Source organism: Notechis scutatus, chromosome 2 (assembly GCF_049901735.1).
Source record: "Notechis scutatus isolate UNSWTSFEM ecotype Mainland chromosome 2, rNotScu1.2, whole genome shotgun sequence".
NCBI lineage: Eukaryota > Metazoa > Chordata > Lepidosauria > Squamata > Elapidae > Notechis > Notechis scutatus.
In genome coordinates this window covers 213,810,955-213,828,077 of record NC_142010.1, presented here as the reverse complement: position 1 = coordinate 213,828,077, position 17,123 = coordinate 213,810,955, and the positions used below count along the sequence as shown (strand labels likewise).

Here is a 17,123-nt window from a genome sequence, read left to right as displayed (position 1 = left end):
AGGCAGTAACTTCCAGATATACAGATAACCCCACACTTAATTCCATATAAATTTTAATATATGGATGAAAATAATATTGGTATAAGGAAAACATTAATCTATCCTGACAACTATTTGATATGCAAAATGTTTATAAATTGGATATAATATTAAGTAATCCATCTCCTTTTACAGATCAGAGGAATGCACCTAAAAACTTGGCCATCTACTACCAAATTTTCCAAATACTCTTCCACCATTTACTTCACTGGCCCAAATAAACCAGGTGCCATTTCTTGATGAATTTTAACTGAATTGTGATTATTACAGAAAACTGGGATCAACATAAATTGTTTAGGTAGTCAGCTACTTGTCAGTAAGAATCTAAATAAGAGCCTATTCGTACAACGTATTGTTAAACAATCATCTGAATAAGTATACTAATTTGTTTAAAGCAAAATCTGTCATATGAGGAAAAGTATTAAAAGTCAAGGTGTGATATATCTCAATTTTGCTTAAAAGTTACTACAAATGACTATAGGACATTTTCCTAAATGCAGTTTTATTGAAATGGTATTTTATTATAAATATAAATGTATTTGAAAAGCAGGTTTGTAATAAAATAAGCAAGCAAAAAATTCTGACAAGAAATACTTCCACTGTGTAAATAAAAGCTTTTGCAATACTGACCAATTGACATAAATAAATAGGTTAAAAATAATAAAACAATCGAAGTAGTCAATGCTTCTTCTCATTTCTCAAAAGTGGTACAGTGATGTTCTGATACAGCAGTAAGTCTTGGGAGACAGAAAATCCACAAATCCATCAAAATTTAATTCAATCTACCATTTGCTAAAATCTGAATCTTGGAAGTAAAAAATGTACACACACACACACACACACACATATACAAACAAATTCTCTGAGTCCTGCTACTTGCTTCTATTTCTTTTTATAAGCACTTCACTGATTTGACGATCAAGCTCACTTACGATATGATCTTCATGATTATATACACCTGTTCTCAACAAGGTATCCCTCTCCTCTATTAGACGTGCAAGGTAATCATCCAAAGCCTCATCTCCTTTCCCAGTGTGAGCATTTTGCAGTTGGACTCCCAATAACTCTTGGCCATCTTGTGACTTTTTCTTATCTTCTTCTTGTTTCAATCTAAAAGGAAAAATTACACTGAATTGTACTCTACATCCTGCTCTTTTGTTTTTCAAAGCCAGCTTTCTATTGAAATTAGTTGAAATGAAAAGAAACAGACACTATTATTTAATTAGAAGAGTCTCAATACTAATTCTATTGCATAAGCCCTCTGCTGGAAGACAAAAGTGCTATTCTCAAGTGTATAAATTTGAGTGATCTTCATTAAGAATTAAACAGTTTGAAACATTCAAAAATATATACTTTAAAGGTATTGGAAGTTCTATTTAAAATAGAAAGTATTATGTTCACAAGAGATGTGAGAACTATTAATATGTCTTTTTATGCAGCAAAAAGGTTTGCTTAGCACAGGAAGTTAAAAAAAATCTTGCTGTATTATTTTCTAGTCAAGATAAAAAACTAGGTCTGGTGGCCTTTGGCATAGATTTCCTATAAAACAAGGTTGCTACATTTTATAAATGGGAAAATATTACCTAAGGGACAGAAAGCTGTGTTCTTTTACAGGACTGACAGCCAATTAAATTTGACTTAGCTGAACCTTCACCTATTCAGCAGCAGAAGTAAAAAATCCAGCAAATGGTACAATACCTGTTCAGTTCATTTCTGATATCCTCTAGCTCTTGCCGTTGTGTCTTTCCTAATTCTTTCTCTTCTGCTGCAAGGTACCGAAGTCTCATGTGTTCAAGTTCTTGTTGCTGCTTTTTAAGACGAGCCATAGCATTCTCTTGCTCACGCTAAGGAAAAGCCAACTACATTTAATTTTACAGAAATACTTCCACCGTACATTTGACAGCTTATCTTATTTAATTAGGGACTGTAGATTTTGTTTATGCATATGCAAGTGAGATAGGAAATAAGGGAATTCTTTGCAAGCATCATAAAACCTACGATCTACATTTGTATTTAAAAGGTGTTGAAACCATTTACATGAGTTACATACAGAAATAGGGATACTATAAAAAGAGACTTAAAATCCATGTAATTGTACATTTCTCCTTTTTAATCATTTATTAAAAAGTTTAAATAAATGACAATTTAATTTCTAGGACCACCCACTAGTAGTTCCAGTTTCACTTAATAACAACCATTATTTAATGACCAAATTGCTATTTCCAATTGCAGTTGCTACATGAGGACTACTTGCAATGGAATAAAAATTGTATTAAAATTTCTATAATCTACTAAAATTCTCATGTCTGTAACTTTTAACTCATGCATCATATGACAAAACATTTTCTACCAAGATACCTTGAAATGAGCTATCTTACAAGTGTGTCCAAAATCTAGGGCCCATGACTCCTGTGGAATTGAAACATGGCAAATTTTAATTTTAAAAAAATCATGATATAAAATTATTATAAAGCATTCTATGACATAAAATAAAGTGTCATAAAATGTTCCCATAGCTCATCCTGATGTTTGAAGATGCTACAATGTTCAACATATACTAGTTTTAAGGCAGATACATCTCTGAAGATCCTTCTTTTAAAAAAAAATTAAAAGAATTTTTAAAGAACTTTTTCAAGTACATTAGAAAACCTGTCACTGTTGAAGACACTGTGGAATCTGGTAAGGAAATGTTTCTGAAATGATGATAACAACAAGTCACGGGTTGTCTAATATACCACACACACGTTGGCTAGACTTATGGATACATTAATGGGAGCAAACTCAATTGAACTCAATAGGGTTTAGTACTGAATAGTTTTGCATTGCTGAAACCATTACAGAGTATCTGGTTTTGGATTAAAAACATGTGTTGCTGGTCTTCTTTCTTTCAATAATCCAAACAAAATTTTGTTTTTTGTATCTGAGATATTATGTCTGCTCAAAGCTTGAATAAGCCAAATACAAATTGTCTGCCCTGTAAGGCCTTATAAGGACTAAAATAATTTTCTTAGAAAGCATGTGATACATGATATTAGGCACATGCTATATTCTTGTTAAAACAGCAAAAGTAATTAGCCAGCTTTCAACTTTAAAGTTCTACATGTCTGATAGGACTGTAGGATCCAAATCATTCTAAACTTCCCAGACTATGTCTGAAGTAGATGATTTATGATGATTAGAGTAGAGGTTTATAAAAAGAATGAACTGTCTGTAAGAAAGATTTTTGGTTGAAAAGATTTTTTATCCATGTTTGGTACTGAAATGAGAACATTACAGCAGAGATTTTTTTCTGGGTACCTTTGTTTCACACAATGTACTACAGAAAACAAACACCCCATATTTGTTTTAATGACTATTTATATCACTGAAAACTGCCCCTAATCAAACTCAGTGATACCAGGCTGCCTTTGCATGCTGTACAACTTTCCTTTCTTTCTTTTGCTCTACTTCCAGGTATTCTTAGAAGTTTGTAGCCACACTAGCCAAGTGTCTTAATTATATGGACAACAAATCAAAGGGACTTGAACTGCACTTCAAATGTGCTGTAAACAGCAACATACATATTTTCATAATAAGATTATACAATAATGAAGGTCTTAACAATCTAACTGTGGATATGGTTTATTTTTTCCACATATTTATGGTAAGGATGTGCAAAGCACTCAAAGTATAGAAAGGCTATTTTATTTCTTGGACAAAACATTATGTCCTTGTCTTCTCTCTTGGGACAAAAGCAGGCTAATTTGTTGCCATTTCAATTGTTTTGATATCTTGCAATTAGCTTTTTTAAAAATTAAGTCAGAGATTTAGAATGTGCACCCAACCAATATTAGTTGAGGCAGACTCAAGGGAATGTGAGTTAAGCAAAAAGTTCATTAGTAAACATTGAGCAACCACTACAGCACCCCTGGATATATATTTTAAAGCATTCCTACAGCATAACTACAGCATTCCTGCTTTTAAAGTTCTTGTATGGGGAATAGACTTCATTGGTTATTATATAATATTATTGGCATTTTAGGTATGCTAAGCTTTTGTTTCCATTGTTAAATGCAATGTTAAATATTCAACTTTCTAACTGCACAGTATAAAAGTAATGTTGCTTTGTCTGTTAATCTGGCAAGGAGGCTTCCCAATATAAAAAATGTCAATTGTGCAGGAAGAATCCTCAAATCAACAGTCAATCAAGTATATTTTTCTGCTAAGTTGTTCAAGGTTTTCTTGAAGTGAAGCCATGCCTATCGTTTCTTTGCTGGGTTCAGTTTCTTGGTCCAGGCAAACGGAACAATGCATTTTTAATCTCTTCCCATTGTTTGCAAATGGGAGTATAAATATTAAAATATTTCATATTTGACGTTTTATTATTTTTTTAAGTTGTTCTTTGGGCCAATTTTCTGTAGAGGGAATGACAGATATGGGCCATCACCCCATCTGTTTTGAAAATCTAAGAAAAAGAGGAAGAATCTTGTGGCAAATTGCCACTGTACCCTATGCCAGAATGGTGGAATATTCCAAATGAATTTATTTTGTTTTGAACATGAACCAAAGAAGCAAAGGGTTTCCCTTCCTCATTTTAAGTAGGCTTTTATATGTGCAGTATATTATACACACATTAGTGCTCAAACTAATGACTTCTGGAAAGCCATTTCAGTGATCTCATGAGAGCCAATTTGCTTTGCTCTAGTGGTTAAGGCACCAGGCTCAAAACCAGGAGACTATGAGTTCTAGTTTCACCTTAGTCATGAATACCAGCTGACTGACTTTGAGCCAATCAGTCTCTCACAGCCAACCTGCCTCACAGGGTTGTTGTGAGTAAAATAAAAGGAAGAAGTAGTATTGGGTATGTTTATTGCCTTGAATTATAAAAATAATAAAGGCAGGATAAAAATTAATGAATACTGTATGGTATTTTTAAAATTGTATTTTTATCACATATTGATAGAAAATAGTTATTGACTATGCTAATTTTCTAAAACTTGTTCTGTTTCAATAACATTTTAGAGTTGTTTGCAAGCATGAAAAGCTATCAAATCTGATCTAGCATCTTTCCAGAGATATCTTGCCCTTCACTGAGAACCTGGCTGTACTGCCCACCTAATCTTCCACTAATATTTATCGCCCACAGAGCTATAAGTATCTATGATCCTTCTCAAATTCTTAAAAGACTAAAAAAAGAAATTATTTCCATTTTCATTACTTGAAGAATGGAAATAATTGTTGATACAAGACTGTTGAGTGGCATTATCAACATATGTCTGTAGAAACACCAGATAAATTCTTTGGTTGCAGAATCATGGTGTTGTACATATTAAAACACAGACTTCTCATTCTAGCAACTTGTATCACCTGATAGAAAACATTAGGTGGCACAGAAGGCACTCTCAATAATGGCACATGTCAGTTGCAAAAGGACTGAACAAAAAAAGGAAGGTTTGTAATCGGACAAGTTTCCTTTGAATATATAAACAACACAGACTCTCCCCCTCTCCCTTCCCATTATTTCCTATATATTTTAGCCTACATGTTAGAATAAAATAAAATCTGAAGGCAAGTAAACAGTACACTAACGAGATACTGGTTTTTTATTTCTGTAGAAAGAAGCAGAGTAATATTTTTAGTTACACTTCTTTTATATTTCTAATGTTTTCTCTATTTAACTAGCAGTAAATGCACAAAACTACAAATTAAAATATTTTATGTTGTCTGAACTGTGTCTCATTTGGACCTTTAGACCCTATGTCAACAACAAATCAAACATATAATAAAATTACTAATATTTAAACAAACAGTCTAGAAAACATCCTTGCATGCTACCAGGTGCCATAGTTAAGAAATGCTTCAATCAATTGAGAATGATCTTTATTTTTTCATAGCAGCTTATAAATCCAGAGAGAAGATGTAAACATGCATACACTAGACTAAACAATGGCTAAATAGCAGCGACTATTCTCTCTCCCACTTGCACATACCAAAAAAAAAAAAAATCTGTGGGGAAAAAAACGTACAAATAAGTTGCAGCAACTCAACTCAAGTTTTCTGAAAATAACCTAAAGCTGACAAGTTAGTAGGAGGGTCTGGATGGTTTCAAGACACAGTTTTTAACTCAGAGTTGGACTTCTAACTGTTTTTTTAAGGAAAGATTTACATCCTTTTCTTGGCTAAATTACTTGTAAATTAATCACATTAATTACTTTGAGAGGATAAGCAGGAGGCTGCACAAGATAGAGACAGTGTCAGCCAATAAAGTCTGTGTTTGGTAAAACAAATGTGCTGGTTTTCCTGCAGACAAATCCCCCATATAGTACAAAAATGGTAAGACTTAAACTCTTTAATAACCACTTATCTCAAATGTACATACTTTGAGTTTTTACAGAAACATTCAAAATCCAGACAGATCCTTCTGTAATCACCAAGTTGGATTGGAACATTCTTTCTAGCTATAACTTCAAAAGCAATATGCTGTAAGTTTTCTAATTTAAAGTTTCTTATAGCAACAAAAATAACTTTCTTGACAAAAGCTCAAACTGGAATATTAATATATTTTGGTTATGTCAATTCTGTAATAAATTTAATTTTACATATTGACGTACATGTTTTGATTAAAAAGGATTTCTTTTTATGTTCCAAGTGGAAGTCCCCTTATTTATGCACGAATTCAAATGCATTATACATACAGGAACATCATGTAATTAAAAACAGTAATTTCTGCAACTGCTGTAAAGAGTACAGATTCAAAATGCAAACCAAATCACCTTGCCTCAATGTTAACATACAAGTTTTGAAAGGAGAGGCCTGCCATTTTCTCTAGAATATATCTGGCACAGTTGTCTTAAATACCAACTTTTCTGCAAGATCTTTTTGTATTCTCCAGCCTTACTTTTCTGGCCAACTGCTGTTGATTTATTATCTTATAATTTCCCCCAAAATTGTTCCAGGGCAGACTGTAGTTCTTAAATAAGAACCATGTCAGTTGCCCGCTATATTTTATGAATACACTATTATAACTGCGAGAATCAACCAGGATACACCAGGAGATTGCAAGCCCTAGCTAGATCAGAACCCCAAGGCCCACCATATTCCATATCCTTTAAAACTCTGCATAAGCCTATACAAACTCCAATCCCCATTCCCAGATCATGTAAGTCATGCCAATTTGTGAGAGCAATTTCATGAAACATCTAGGCCTTTTCCAACTTGTGTTGTCTAATGTTGGTTGAGAATTCTAAGAATTGCCATCACAATGCATCTAGAAGGCTTCAATTTGAGAAAACAAATATAGGAACTATATCACTAGCGATACAGTAGCTGCGGTTCTCTAGCAATCTATCAGAAGTCTAGTGGCTCCCTTTTCAACTTTTTTTTTTTTTAAATTAAAAGACAGAAACTTTCATGAGTTTCAGGTCATTTTATCAAATCCATTATAATAAGCTGTACCTCTCAAAAGATTACAGAGTTTAATAACATTTGTTAGTTGGAAAAGTTGCTATAAATTAACTCTACTCCCATAGCAGCGATCTATGAGTCTTCCACCCAGAAAATGTAGACTTACCTGTATACCTGTTACCTCTGACTCATAAATATTTTTTTTTTGGCTTGTTGAATAAATCAGGGTTTAAAATCTTGTCTCAGTATTATAGATGACTATAGTTATTTAATTGACGGCAACTTTTAAAGCCAGTTGCTGTAATTCTGCTTAAATTAATACTAGCATGATGTTACATATTTCTGGAGTAGAAATATGTAAATTTTTATTTTTATATTTTAATAACTCCATTAGAAAGGACTGCTATTGCCCTTAGCAGAGAAAATTGGGAGTAGAAGCTAGTAATTAAATAGGATATTATGCAAAATACTTGCATATTTTACATGATATCCTGTAAGTCATATTTTTATTATGCATTTCATTTTTTATTAGAAATCTTTCTAAACAGTTCTTTGGCAGTGGCCACAAAGCATTTCATCTCCTTTCAAAAATCTTGTCAGTTAGGTTTTATCATTAACATTTATTAACAACTCAAGATACTGTTTTCTGTGTCTAATTCTCACTATACAAATGTTTTGTGCAGATCTCAAGTGAATTCAGGAGTGATACGATTTTGGCAAAAATTGCTGGCTATTCATGGAAATCAATATAAAATTAATGATATTAACCCAAATTCAACACAGACAGACACAAATAATAAAACTTTAAGCAGGCTTAATATTCCTTAAGATTCACAAAATTTGAATTTCAATAATAGAAGAATCTTTAAGATTAACTTTAGCATAAGCTCAAAAGAAAAAAAAGGTATGCTCAGAAGTTAAAAAAAATATTTTAATTGGCTAAGCAGACGAATATTTATATATTTCTGCACTTTCCCTTGCATGTTAAAATTACATCAAATAGGTTAACTACAATTGTGCTAGGCAGTGGCCACCAGCCTTTCTGCCACCAAGGATCAGTTATGGAAGAAAAATTGTTTTCCATGGACAGGGAAGGGGAAAGGGATGGTTTCACATATAACCTACATCCTGCACATGTGCAAGTGGAGCTTCGCTTGTTCTCCCACTGATTGCATGGCCCAGTTCCTAACAGGCCACGGATTGGTACCGGTTTGCGGCACTGGGATTGGCAGCCTTGGTAGTAGTATTAGGCATACTACTAGGTCCAGAAAAATATACCTTAAGTATAACAGCTCATGCAATGCAATTTTCAGGAACTGATGGCTGAAATAAAGCTAACAAGCTTACTGGAACCGGAAAAGTTATCTGTACACATTATTGTAGAGAAAACACTAACAAATATGCAGTAACTCTCTTGATCTATGTGTATTATAATCCCTTAAATAACTAAGAAAGCCAGTAACTCAAAACCTCATTTTCTAAAATGCAGTAGTTTAAATATCTAAGTACTATATCCAGTTTGTATTTCACAAATACACCCAATTAAAAATGAGGTAGTGTTGGAATATTTCTAACAAGTGGCCTTCATTATTTGCAGTTCTAGTACCCAACTGTTTTGAAATCCATCAAATTTGATACTCAATGCATTTTGACATGAAAATTTTGTCCCAATGGTCATCATTTGTTTGGTACTCAAAGCATAAGCTACGACTTGTTGGTTTCAGCTGCCTTGTGACTCACTACATTATTCTTTATGGGAAAATTTTTGTTTGGTATTCATTGTTTTTGGTATTCAGTGTGCCTCCTGGAATCAATTAACAATGAGTACTGAAGTACTACTGTGTATGCAAAACTCAGTTCACTATTTTGCCTATCTATAAAATAACATCCAAAATAGTAAATACATTTACTACAGATAATAAAGTCTGTTTTAAGAAGTGCAGATACACAAAATTGCAAGTAACAAAGTTCATTTGCACATCAGAATTATATTATCAAATTACTATTTCAAGTCAGGATAATAACATAGGATTCTTCAATTGGTTCGAACTGCAATTTCCATATATCCTGGCCCTGGGCGTAACAATTGAGTTTAATTTGAAGCGTAACCAAAACATCTCAAGAGTGACACAATGTTCCAGATTACAGTTTGCCTCATAAAAATACACCATTCTATGTTGAGTTCTGGCACAGACAGGATGTCAGTAGGCACTGCTATTCTCTCCAACCATAAAATCTATTGCAATACTTTAAACATTATTTTGCTAGTACCTCCAATAGGTTGTTCAATAAAGTAATTTTGTGGAGTGGTAGCTTTGGTTCCACCAATATGAAGGAAAGCATGTTCTTCCTGTTGTTGTGTTATCAAGACTTCTGCCTATAATTTTTCTTTAAAGTTTAGAATTTTATGTTTTGAAAGGCACAACTATATCTGTTCTTGAATAAATTTGTCACAAATCCAATTAATAAAAATGGCAAGCCATTTTTTTCTTTAGGCCCCACTTTTTACATCCTACTACTTATAATTTCTTTACAGTAGAAATTAGAAGGAATTGGATACAACAGAGGAGTATAATAAAATGTGCAAGTTCAGTGAAGTAGACTTAATAAAACTTTTCATTCCAAACGCTGATGAAAAGAATAATCAAGGATGCTTGACTAGATCAATTATTAGATTTATCCAGCAATTCCTACCTCCCATATGGAGAAATTCCTTGTGCATTCATTTACTTTATTTTTATTACACACCTGTTTTAGCCTTGCTAGTTCCTTCAAAGCTCGGGCCCATTGTTGCTTATAATGTAGCTTTGCTTTAGTAGCCGATTCCAACTTTCTTTCAAGATCCCCCTAGTAAAAAATATCTTATCAATATACAGTACGGTAAAAAACAAACAAACCGTGAAATAATCTTTACACAATCAGATAGACAGAATTTGGATTCCAAAAGCTCCTTAGTACAATATACACCATTGAACTATTATGCAACTTGATATAAATATTGTGACATAAAAATAATATTCTATTTGTTTAAGCAAGGACCTTATTTTTATTGTCAAACAAAGCAAAACTAGATTAATTACATTCCAAGACAGTTTGTATAAACAGTTTTTAAACATTTCAAAAGGGTTAGATAACATTTATTTTTGCAAAATAAACACTAGCTATTCATTTTTTAGCTTAATTGAGTATGAAATGTCTTTGTATGTATTATTAGTGAATTGCAGTTAATGTTTGTTTTCTATTGTAAGGTTAAATCCTCAATGTGAAAGATCACATTTTTGTAATAAATGACTACCTGCCTTCAAAATTAGCAGAAAATGCTAATTTTCTAAAATGCTGTTTGATTTGTTTCTTATAGTAATACTGCCATTTGGACCACTAAAATAGTCCATTCTTAAACATACTTCTGCTTTAGCTATGAAAAACTGAATTATACTATTGATAGCTTCTAGACCCTTATGTTGTTAATATTAAGTTAATAAACTAATGTACTAAGTCATCAAAACAAAGCTTTGGCCTCGAATGAATCATGATTTTGGAGTTATCAGTAATAAAATAATTTGAAAACTACACCAATAAATTAATAAATAAATCACAGCTTACAGAGGGATACTATCACTGGCTGTTTCTCTGTACAGTATTACTTTGCTTTGTCCACATTTTGGGTGCTGTTAAATGTAAAATCGATTTCCTGCTTTTCTTAAGCGAGTTTTAATGCGATAAATGCATGATGTGCTTGCAGAATGAATACAATTGAAAAGTAGGTGGGATTAGAAGTTGACAGCTGTACCTTCTCTAAAGTTAGAATGCCTATTTCTGATTGCAGTCGGATTTCCGGTCTGTTACTCTGTTGCTCCTTATATTGCTGAAATTCTTTCTCCAGAGCCTTATGCTTATTTTCTGCTTCATGTAACTGTTTTCAAAAACAAATAACCTGAATGTATTTAACATTTGGATAACACAGAGCTGAGAGGAACATTTTTTTGGCCAACACAACAGATACTACATTTATAATATATGCTTATAGACCCCAAAACTTCTCCAGAGCTTATGAAGTCCTCCAGAAGAACAGATTTAGAGGGAAAACAGAAAGTGAAAACTATAGTTCATCAAACACAGCCCTCTGGTAACTTGGATTTAGCTCTGTGATTTGCTCATCACTGGGGGGAATAAAACCATTCTTGGGAACAATACATACACCTTGCTTAGGAAAGTTACTTAACTGCAGGTTAAACTCAACAGAATCTAGAGATTTTGTCAGTGGCTGATGTGTATACATGTTGTTGTACTTTCAGGCACAAAACAACACGGAGGATAATTAAATACAAAATTATAAATCTTAGTTCTGATTAATTTACAAGGTTATAGTTTAGTTTCTGCACTAGTAGTAATGCTTCTTACTTTCATATAAAGCATATATTTTGTCTCCAAATGCACAAAAAGACACTAGCTTCATGATATAACTTAGAAAACATATATATAGTGTTTCCCCAAAATTACGACCTACCTAGAAAGAAGTCCTAGCTGGATTGTTTGCATGTGCAACCAATATAAGGCCTACACCAAAAATAAGCCCTAATTCAGACTCTGCCCACTCCAGGGTGCACAGGTCAAAATTAAGCTAGGGTGGGGATGGGGGGGGGCTGGACAGTTGCAGCCAGGTCTTGCACACCCTGACACCTGCCTTGCTGGCCATTTCTTTTGCAGCCGGCTTCTGCTGCCGATAACAGAGCTCCAGATGGATCTGGAGCTGTTATTGGCTACAGAGGCCTTCAGGAAACACTTGCCGACCACAGAAGAAGATCCTGAAGGCCTCTGACAGCGAAAAGGAGGTCAGAGGCGATGCACACAAGTGAGGTGAGTCAGTGGATGACATCCCCCTGAAAATAAGACCTGGTGCCTTTTTTTGGGAGGAAAAAATATATAAAGACAGGGTCTTATTTTGGGGAAAACACAGTGTGTGTGTGTGTGTGTGTGTGTGTGTGTATGTATGTATGTATGTATGTATGTATGTATATGTATATATATGGTATTCAGCTTTGTTCGGGTATTTTCCCACATCATTATAGTTGTGCTTTTAAAGTTGTAGCAACGTTTCGGCAGAATCTCATCTGCCATCATCAGGCTTCTGTATAGTGTTCGTAAAGTATGATCTGAGCTGCCGTCTCTCTATAAATACTGGTGGGGAGGTATTTATAGAGAGACGGCAGCTCAGATCACGCTTTGCTCGCATAAGCATGAAGCCGAAAACACCAACCTGAAGATGGCAAGTGGGACCTCATCGAAACGTCACCAAGATACTCTCAATCTTACACGGGAAAAGACCCGATAAAAATGTTATGGTGAGAATGTGGGAGTTAACTTAATGTTTCTATTATGGACAATACAGCCAGATGTTTGGCTTGACCATTAAAACCACTTTTTAATTTGTCTTTGTGTGGAAGTACTTTCTTAGAAAATATGCAGGATTTCTGCTCTTGTTTCAAGTGAGGGAAGAGAACATGTACTGCTTTTTGCTTGGTTTTATTTTTTCGTGTTACCAACAGCTGACATATGTGTTATTCTTACATTTTATATTAAGAATTTAATTACTGAATATGAACAGAATGTATGGCTTTAATTATGAATGGCTGCAATAAAGTTTAAAACAACGTATGACTAGGAAGAAATAATTCCTACAAGGCTATCCCCAATATACATGTGCATATGCACACATACAGATGGAAAAGCTATAGGAAATGAAAAATCCACATGACCAAAACAAACAAATATGTAATAGATACAAAAATGCTGTTCTGTGAGGTTTTTAATGTCAAATCCCCACAAAGTTTGATGCTGAACAATTGAGAAGCCACTGATAAATATATAGTTGATCTTCAGTATTAAAGAAAGGGATGCTTCAGTTAGCAATGCCATTCTTAGACAATTTAGATATGTATTAGTCAAACTGATAGCAATAATACACTTACTTTTAAATTTTACATCTATTCCTAGTATTAATAATTTAGCTATCTTGGAAAATATGAACTCATACTTGTTCTTGTGCACGGATCTTGTCTTCTTCAAATTGCCTAATTCTTGTCCTTTCCAGTTCAATCTGGTGTGTACATTCTTGTCTGACTCGCCGTATTGTATCTTGAACTTCCTGCTGATTTCGTTCATGTTCTGCTTGGAGTTCCTTCTTTAACCGCTGGAGCTTAAAATGAGGTTTTATAAAAGCAGTTTAAAAACATGCATTCACATCTGAACAACTTAACATTTGGCAATACTTTAAATGAGGTTTTATAAACAGTTTAAAAACATGCATTCACATCTGAACAACTTAACATTTGGCAATACTTTATAAATGTGTCCATTTGTTGGTTTGTACTCTCAAAATAACTGCATATGGCTAATTTTAACTTTTTAATAAAGCACAATATCACTTTATCCAGCTATCTTCATCTAGAGAGCTTGAAATAGGTTTTATAATGTTTAATAAAAGTATACAAAGATATACCTTGTCAATCAGCAAAACTTACACATAGAAAATAAAATATTGTATTTTATGCCAATTTTCAAAGGATCTGCAAAGAAAAAAACCCCAAATCCATATTGCTGGCAAAAATTATAGTACAAAAACAACTTAAATGACTGGAAATCACGGTGACAAAAAGATTGTTTTTTTTTAAATGTACTGTACAATGGATAGCATAGTTTGGCATCCATTTACCTCAGTTTCAGCACTGACCAGCTGTTTTTCACGTTTTTCTAAGTCAGTTAAAGTTTTCTGAAGTTTTTCTTCCAAAACTGTATACTCTGCAACCTAGCATATGTAAAAGAAAGTAAAATAGACAAAATGGGAAATTTGAAATATTTTTAAAAATGTAACCAACATATTGCCCTATTAGTAGAATGTCTCAAGTTTTGATACTCTAATTAACGCTGGATTTTGAAGAAGCAGTACAGAAAGAGGATTTATGCTTTTGAACTTTGTTGAGGAAAACTAATGGTATCACAGAGAGCCAATTATGCAAAGATGCACAATTAGGCTCTTCCATACATACTGAATTCTGAAGTATCAATATAGATTATCTGTTTTTCTAACAATGGTGAACTGCCTTAATTTTTGTGTCAAAAAATATCAAAGGATCCTAGACTATAACTCTGTTTTTATGATTTATTTAAGTCTTTCAGACTTGGTGAACCCTTTGCATTTGTATAAAATGAATGAATAAATCATCCTGTTGTTACAATGAGAATAATGCTTCATTGAAGCGTATATTGCCATAGCATCAATTTGTTATATTCTAGGAAGACATCCTCACATATAAGTTTGATTTTGAGACACGTTTTAATATTCAATATTAAAATATTTTAATATTGAATATTAAATTTATTAAATATTTATTATTTGAATGTTATATCTGATACCTACTACAAAGAAATGGATGACTGGACAACAGAAATGGATTCCCTCCATCTCTATTATGGTTTAGAGAAAATAGACATGTTGGCTGTCCTTTTTATGCACTTAAGAGGAATAAAGAATAATGCAGCTTAACATGTGAACAGTAATACATTCTGTTGTTTCCAAAAAGAGCTACCTATAGTATTTTTATTCAATTTATCAGTTATAGAAAATTCTTGACAGTTCTTCTATTTAAAGTTTATCATGGTAAATGGTCTCAAAAGACAATGACATATGAGAATTCTAAAGTGAAAGCACTTACTTTTTTCTTTACCAAGGCTTCTCTTTCTCTATCCCTTTTTTTCCACTCTTCTGCCAGTGCCTGCATATGAGCCAACTCCTTCTTCTTCAACTACAAGAAGTTTTATTTTTATTTTTTTTGGGGGGGAAGACAACTTACACAATTCTATCATTAATCTATTGATCTTTGTTTCCACTTATGATATCATGTACAGTCAAAGTTATCAGATATAACACAGAATACTTAAATTTGAAGACCTATTACCAATAGATAGTTCCTCTAGGTGAAAAACTAAATTTAATGAGATCATTACTAACAAGTACATGTGCACATACACTGTATAATTTGTATTTATCTGGATTTCATCCTGGTACTTGGTTTAATATGTATATTATATTATTTCACAATAAGAAAGCCCATGAATAGAAGATTCTGCGTAGTTAGATCAAAACATTAATATTCTGGACTTTCAATGTAATATTATTGTTAATGTACATTATATCATAATGAAAATCTATGATCTGTAAGAGAAATTGCCTGTCTAACTCCCCACTCTAGTTAAACAATTCATGAGAATAGCTTAAATTAGATAATTTAAAATCTGAAGGTCAAATCCTGAAGCAATAGCAAGTAAAGATTTCTTGGATGTCTATCATGGTCATTTTGTTTTATGTATTCTGCCTATTTATCTCTTGGAAGAATAGCTTCTGTAATTTTATCCCACATTAATCAAATGGCCAGTGAACTCAAAAGCTCTTATTCGTTATCCTAGAATTCAATCATGGAGCTCTTTGTTTTAGCACACTTTGGTTATGTCTAAGTTCATTTAACCGTTAGATTTGTATCCTGCTTTACATCTAAAGATATATTCATGGCATGCATGAATATCTTCTATTTTCCCACAACAAATCCTGAAGGACACTGAAAGTGACAGTGACTGGAAGTGAAATCTGCAGATTCTACTGCTTTTTTCAGTATGAAAGCAATCTGCTGCTTTTGTGGGTGGATGTGTGGTATATCACCCAGTGAATTACAATGCTGACGATGGCCTTAAACCTCTCTCTCCCAGGTCCTAATCCAATACTTTAACCAAAACCCATACTGGCTCTCCTCTGTATTTTTTATCTTTACTTTGTAATTACTCTACATTTAAATATTGTCAGCCTTTGGGAACAATCTGATGTTTCTGATCTTTCTTTATAGGTATACTGCATTAAGAGCCTTCTGCTTCTAGACTTGTCTTCTGCATTGGGGGTTGTCACAACTAATATTTTTTCCTCTCTGTGCTACTTTGCTATCTTTTATGTATCCGGCTGGTTTTCTTTAATATTAAAGCATTCCAAACCACAAGAAGTATTCATTCATTGTGCTTGCCCAATGTTATAGCAAAACCAGTAACTAAAGGACTGAAGGTTCTTATTTCTTTCAGTTGTCTAAGTAGACCCACAGTTTAGCAAAAAAATATGAAATAACCTGATTCTCAAAAAGATCTTCTTGTAGTTCCTTCCACATTTCTAATTCAAGTGCTGCTTTATATTCCAGAGTTTCTCTTGGTTCAGTTTGGACTTCAGGATGTACTTTAGGAACGCCTAGTAACTCATCAGCACCTAAACACTAAACATGGGATAAAATTAATACTTTCAAATGATTTTTGATTAAATGCTTTCTCTCTTAACTTGAAATGATACATATCCATTTACCCGAGCAGAATCAGACACCAGAACTTCATGCATTTTCACAAGTCCAAAATCTTCTAGAGTCACTATATAGGAGAGATCTGCAATCTTATTGCTTGGCCTATAAAGCAATAACACATTTCTTTTTTCATTCAGCTGTAAAAGAAGTTCTTGCACAAACAATAAAGAGAGAGAGAGAGAGAGAGAAACATTTTTCAATAATAAAACTACATAGCTATATTTTGACATTAAACAGGATTTCCCTCTTAATATAGAAGTATGTTGTTTTTTAATTTCATTCTTTTATATTGTTTTTCTTAAGGATTGCCCAGAG

At 33.2% G+C, this 17,123-nt stretch overlaps 1 protein-coding gene across 1 annotated transcript in view; it reads right to left on the bottom strand.

The window, feature by feature from the left end:
• Positions 1 to 524: 524 nt before the first annotated feature.
• Positions 525 to 17,123, bottom strand: part of CEP120 (centrosomal protein 120) — a 34,078-nt gene continuing 17,479 nt past the window's right edge. Inside the window, exons 12-20 of the mRNA XM_026673676.2 lie at positions 16,814 to 16,910; positions 16,587 to 16,727; positions 15,135 to 15,224; positions 14,135 to 14,227; positions 13,457 to 13,618; positions 11,213 to 11,335; positions 10,171 to 10,269; positions 1,738 to 1,883; positions 525 to 1,149 (exon numbers count right to left, since the gene is read on the bottom strand). Coding sequence (XP_026529461.2) covers positions 912 to 1,149; positions 1,738 to 1,883; positions 10,171 to 10,269; positions 11,213 to 11,335; positions 13,457 to 13,618; positions 14,135 to 14,227; positions 15,135 to 15,224; positions 16,587 to 16,727; positions 16,814 to 16,910 — 1,189 coding nt within the window. The 3' untranslated portion in view covers positions 525 to 911. The remainder of the gene's footprint in view (positions 1,150 to 1,737; positions 1,884 to 10,170; positions 10,270 to 11,212; positions 11,336 to 13,456; positions 13,619 to 14,134; positions 14,228 to 15,134; positions 15,225 to 16,586; positions 16,728 to 16,813; positions 16,911 to 17,123) is intronic.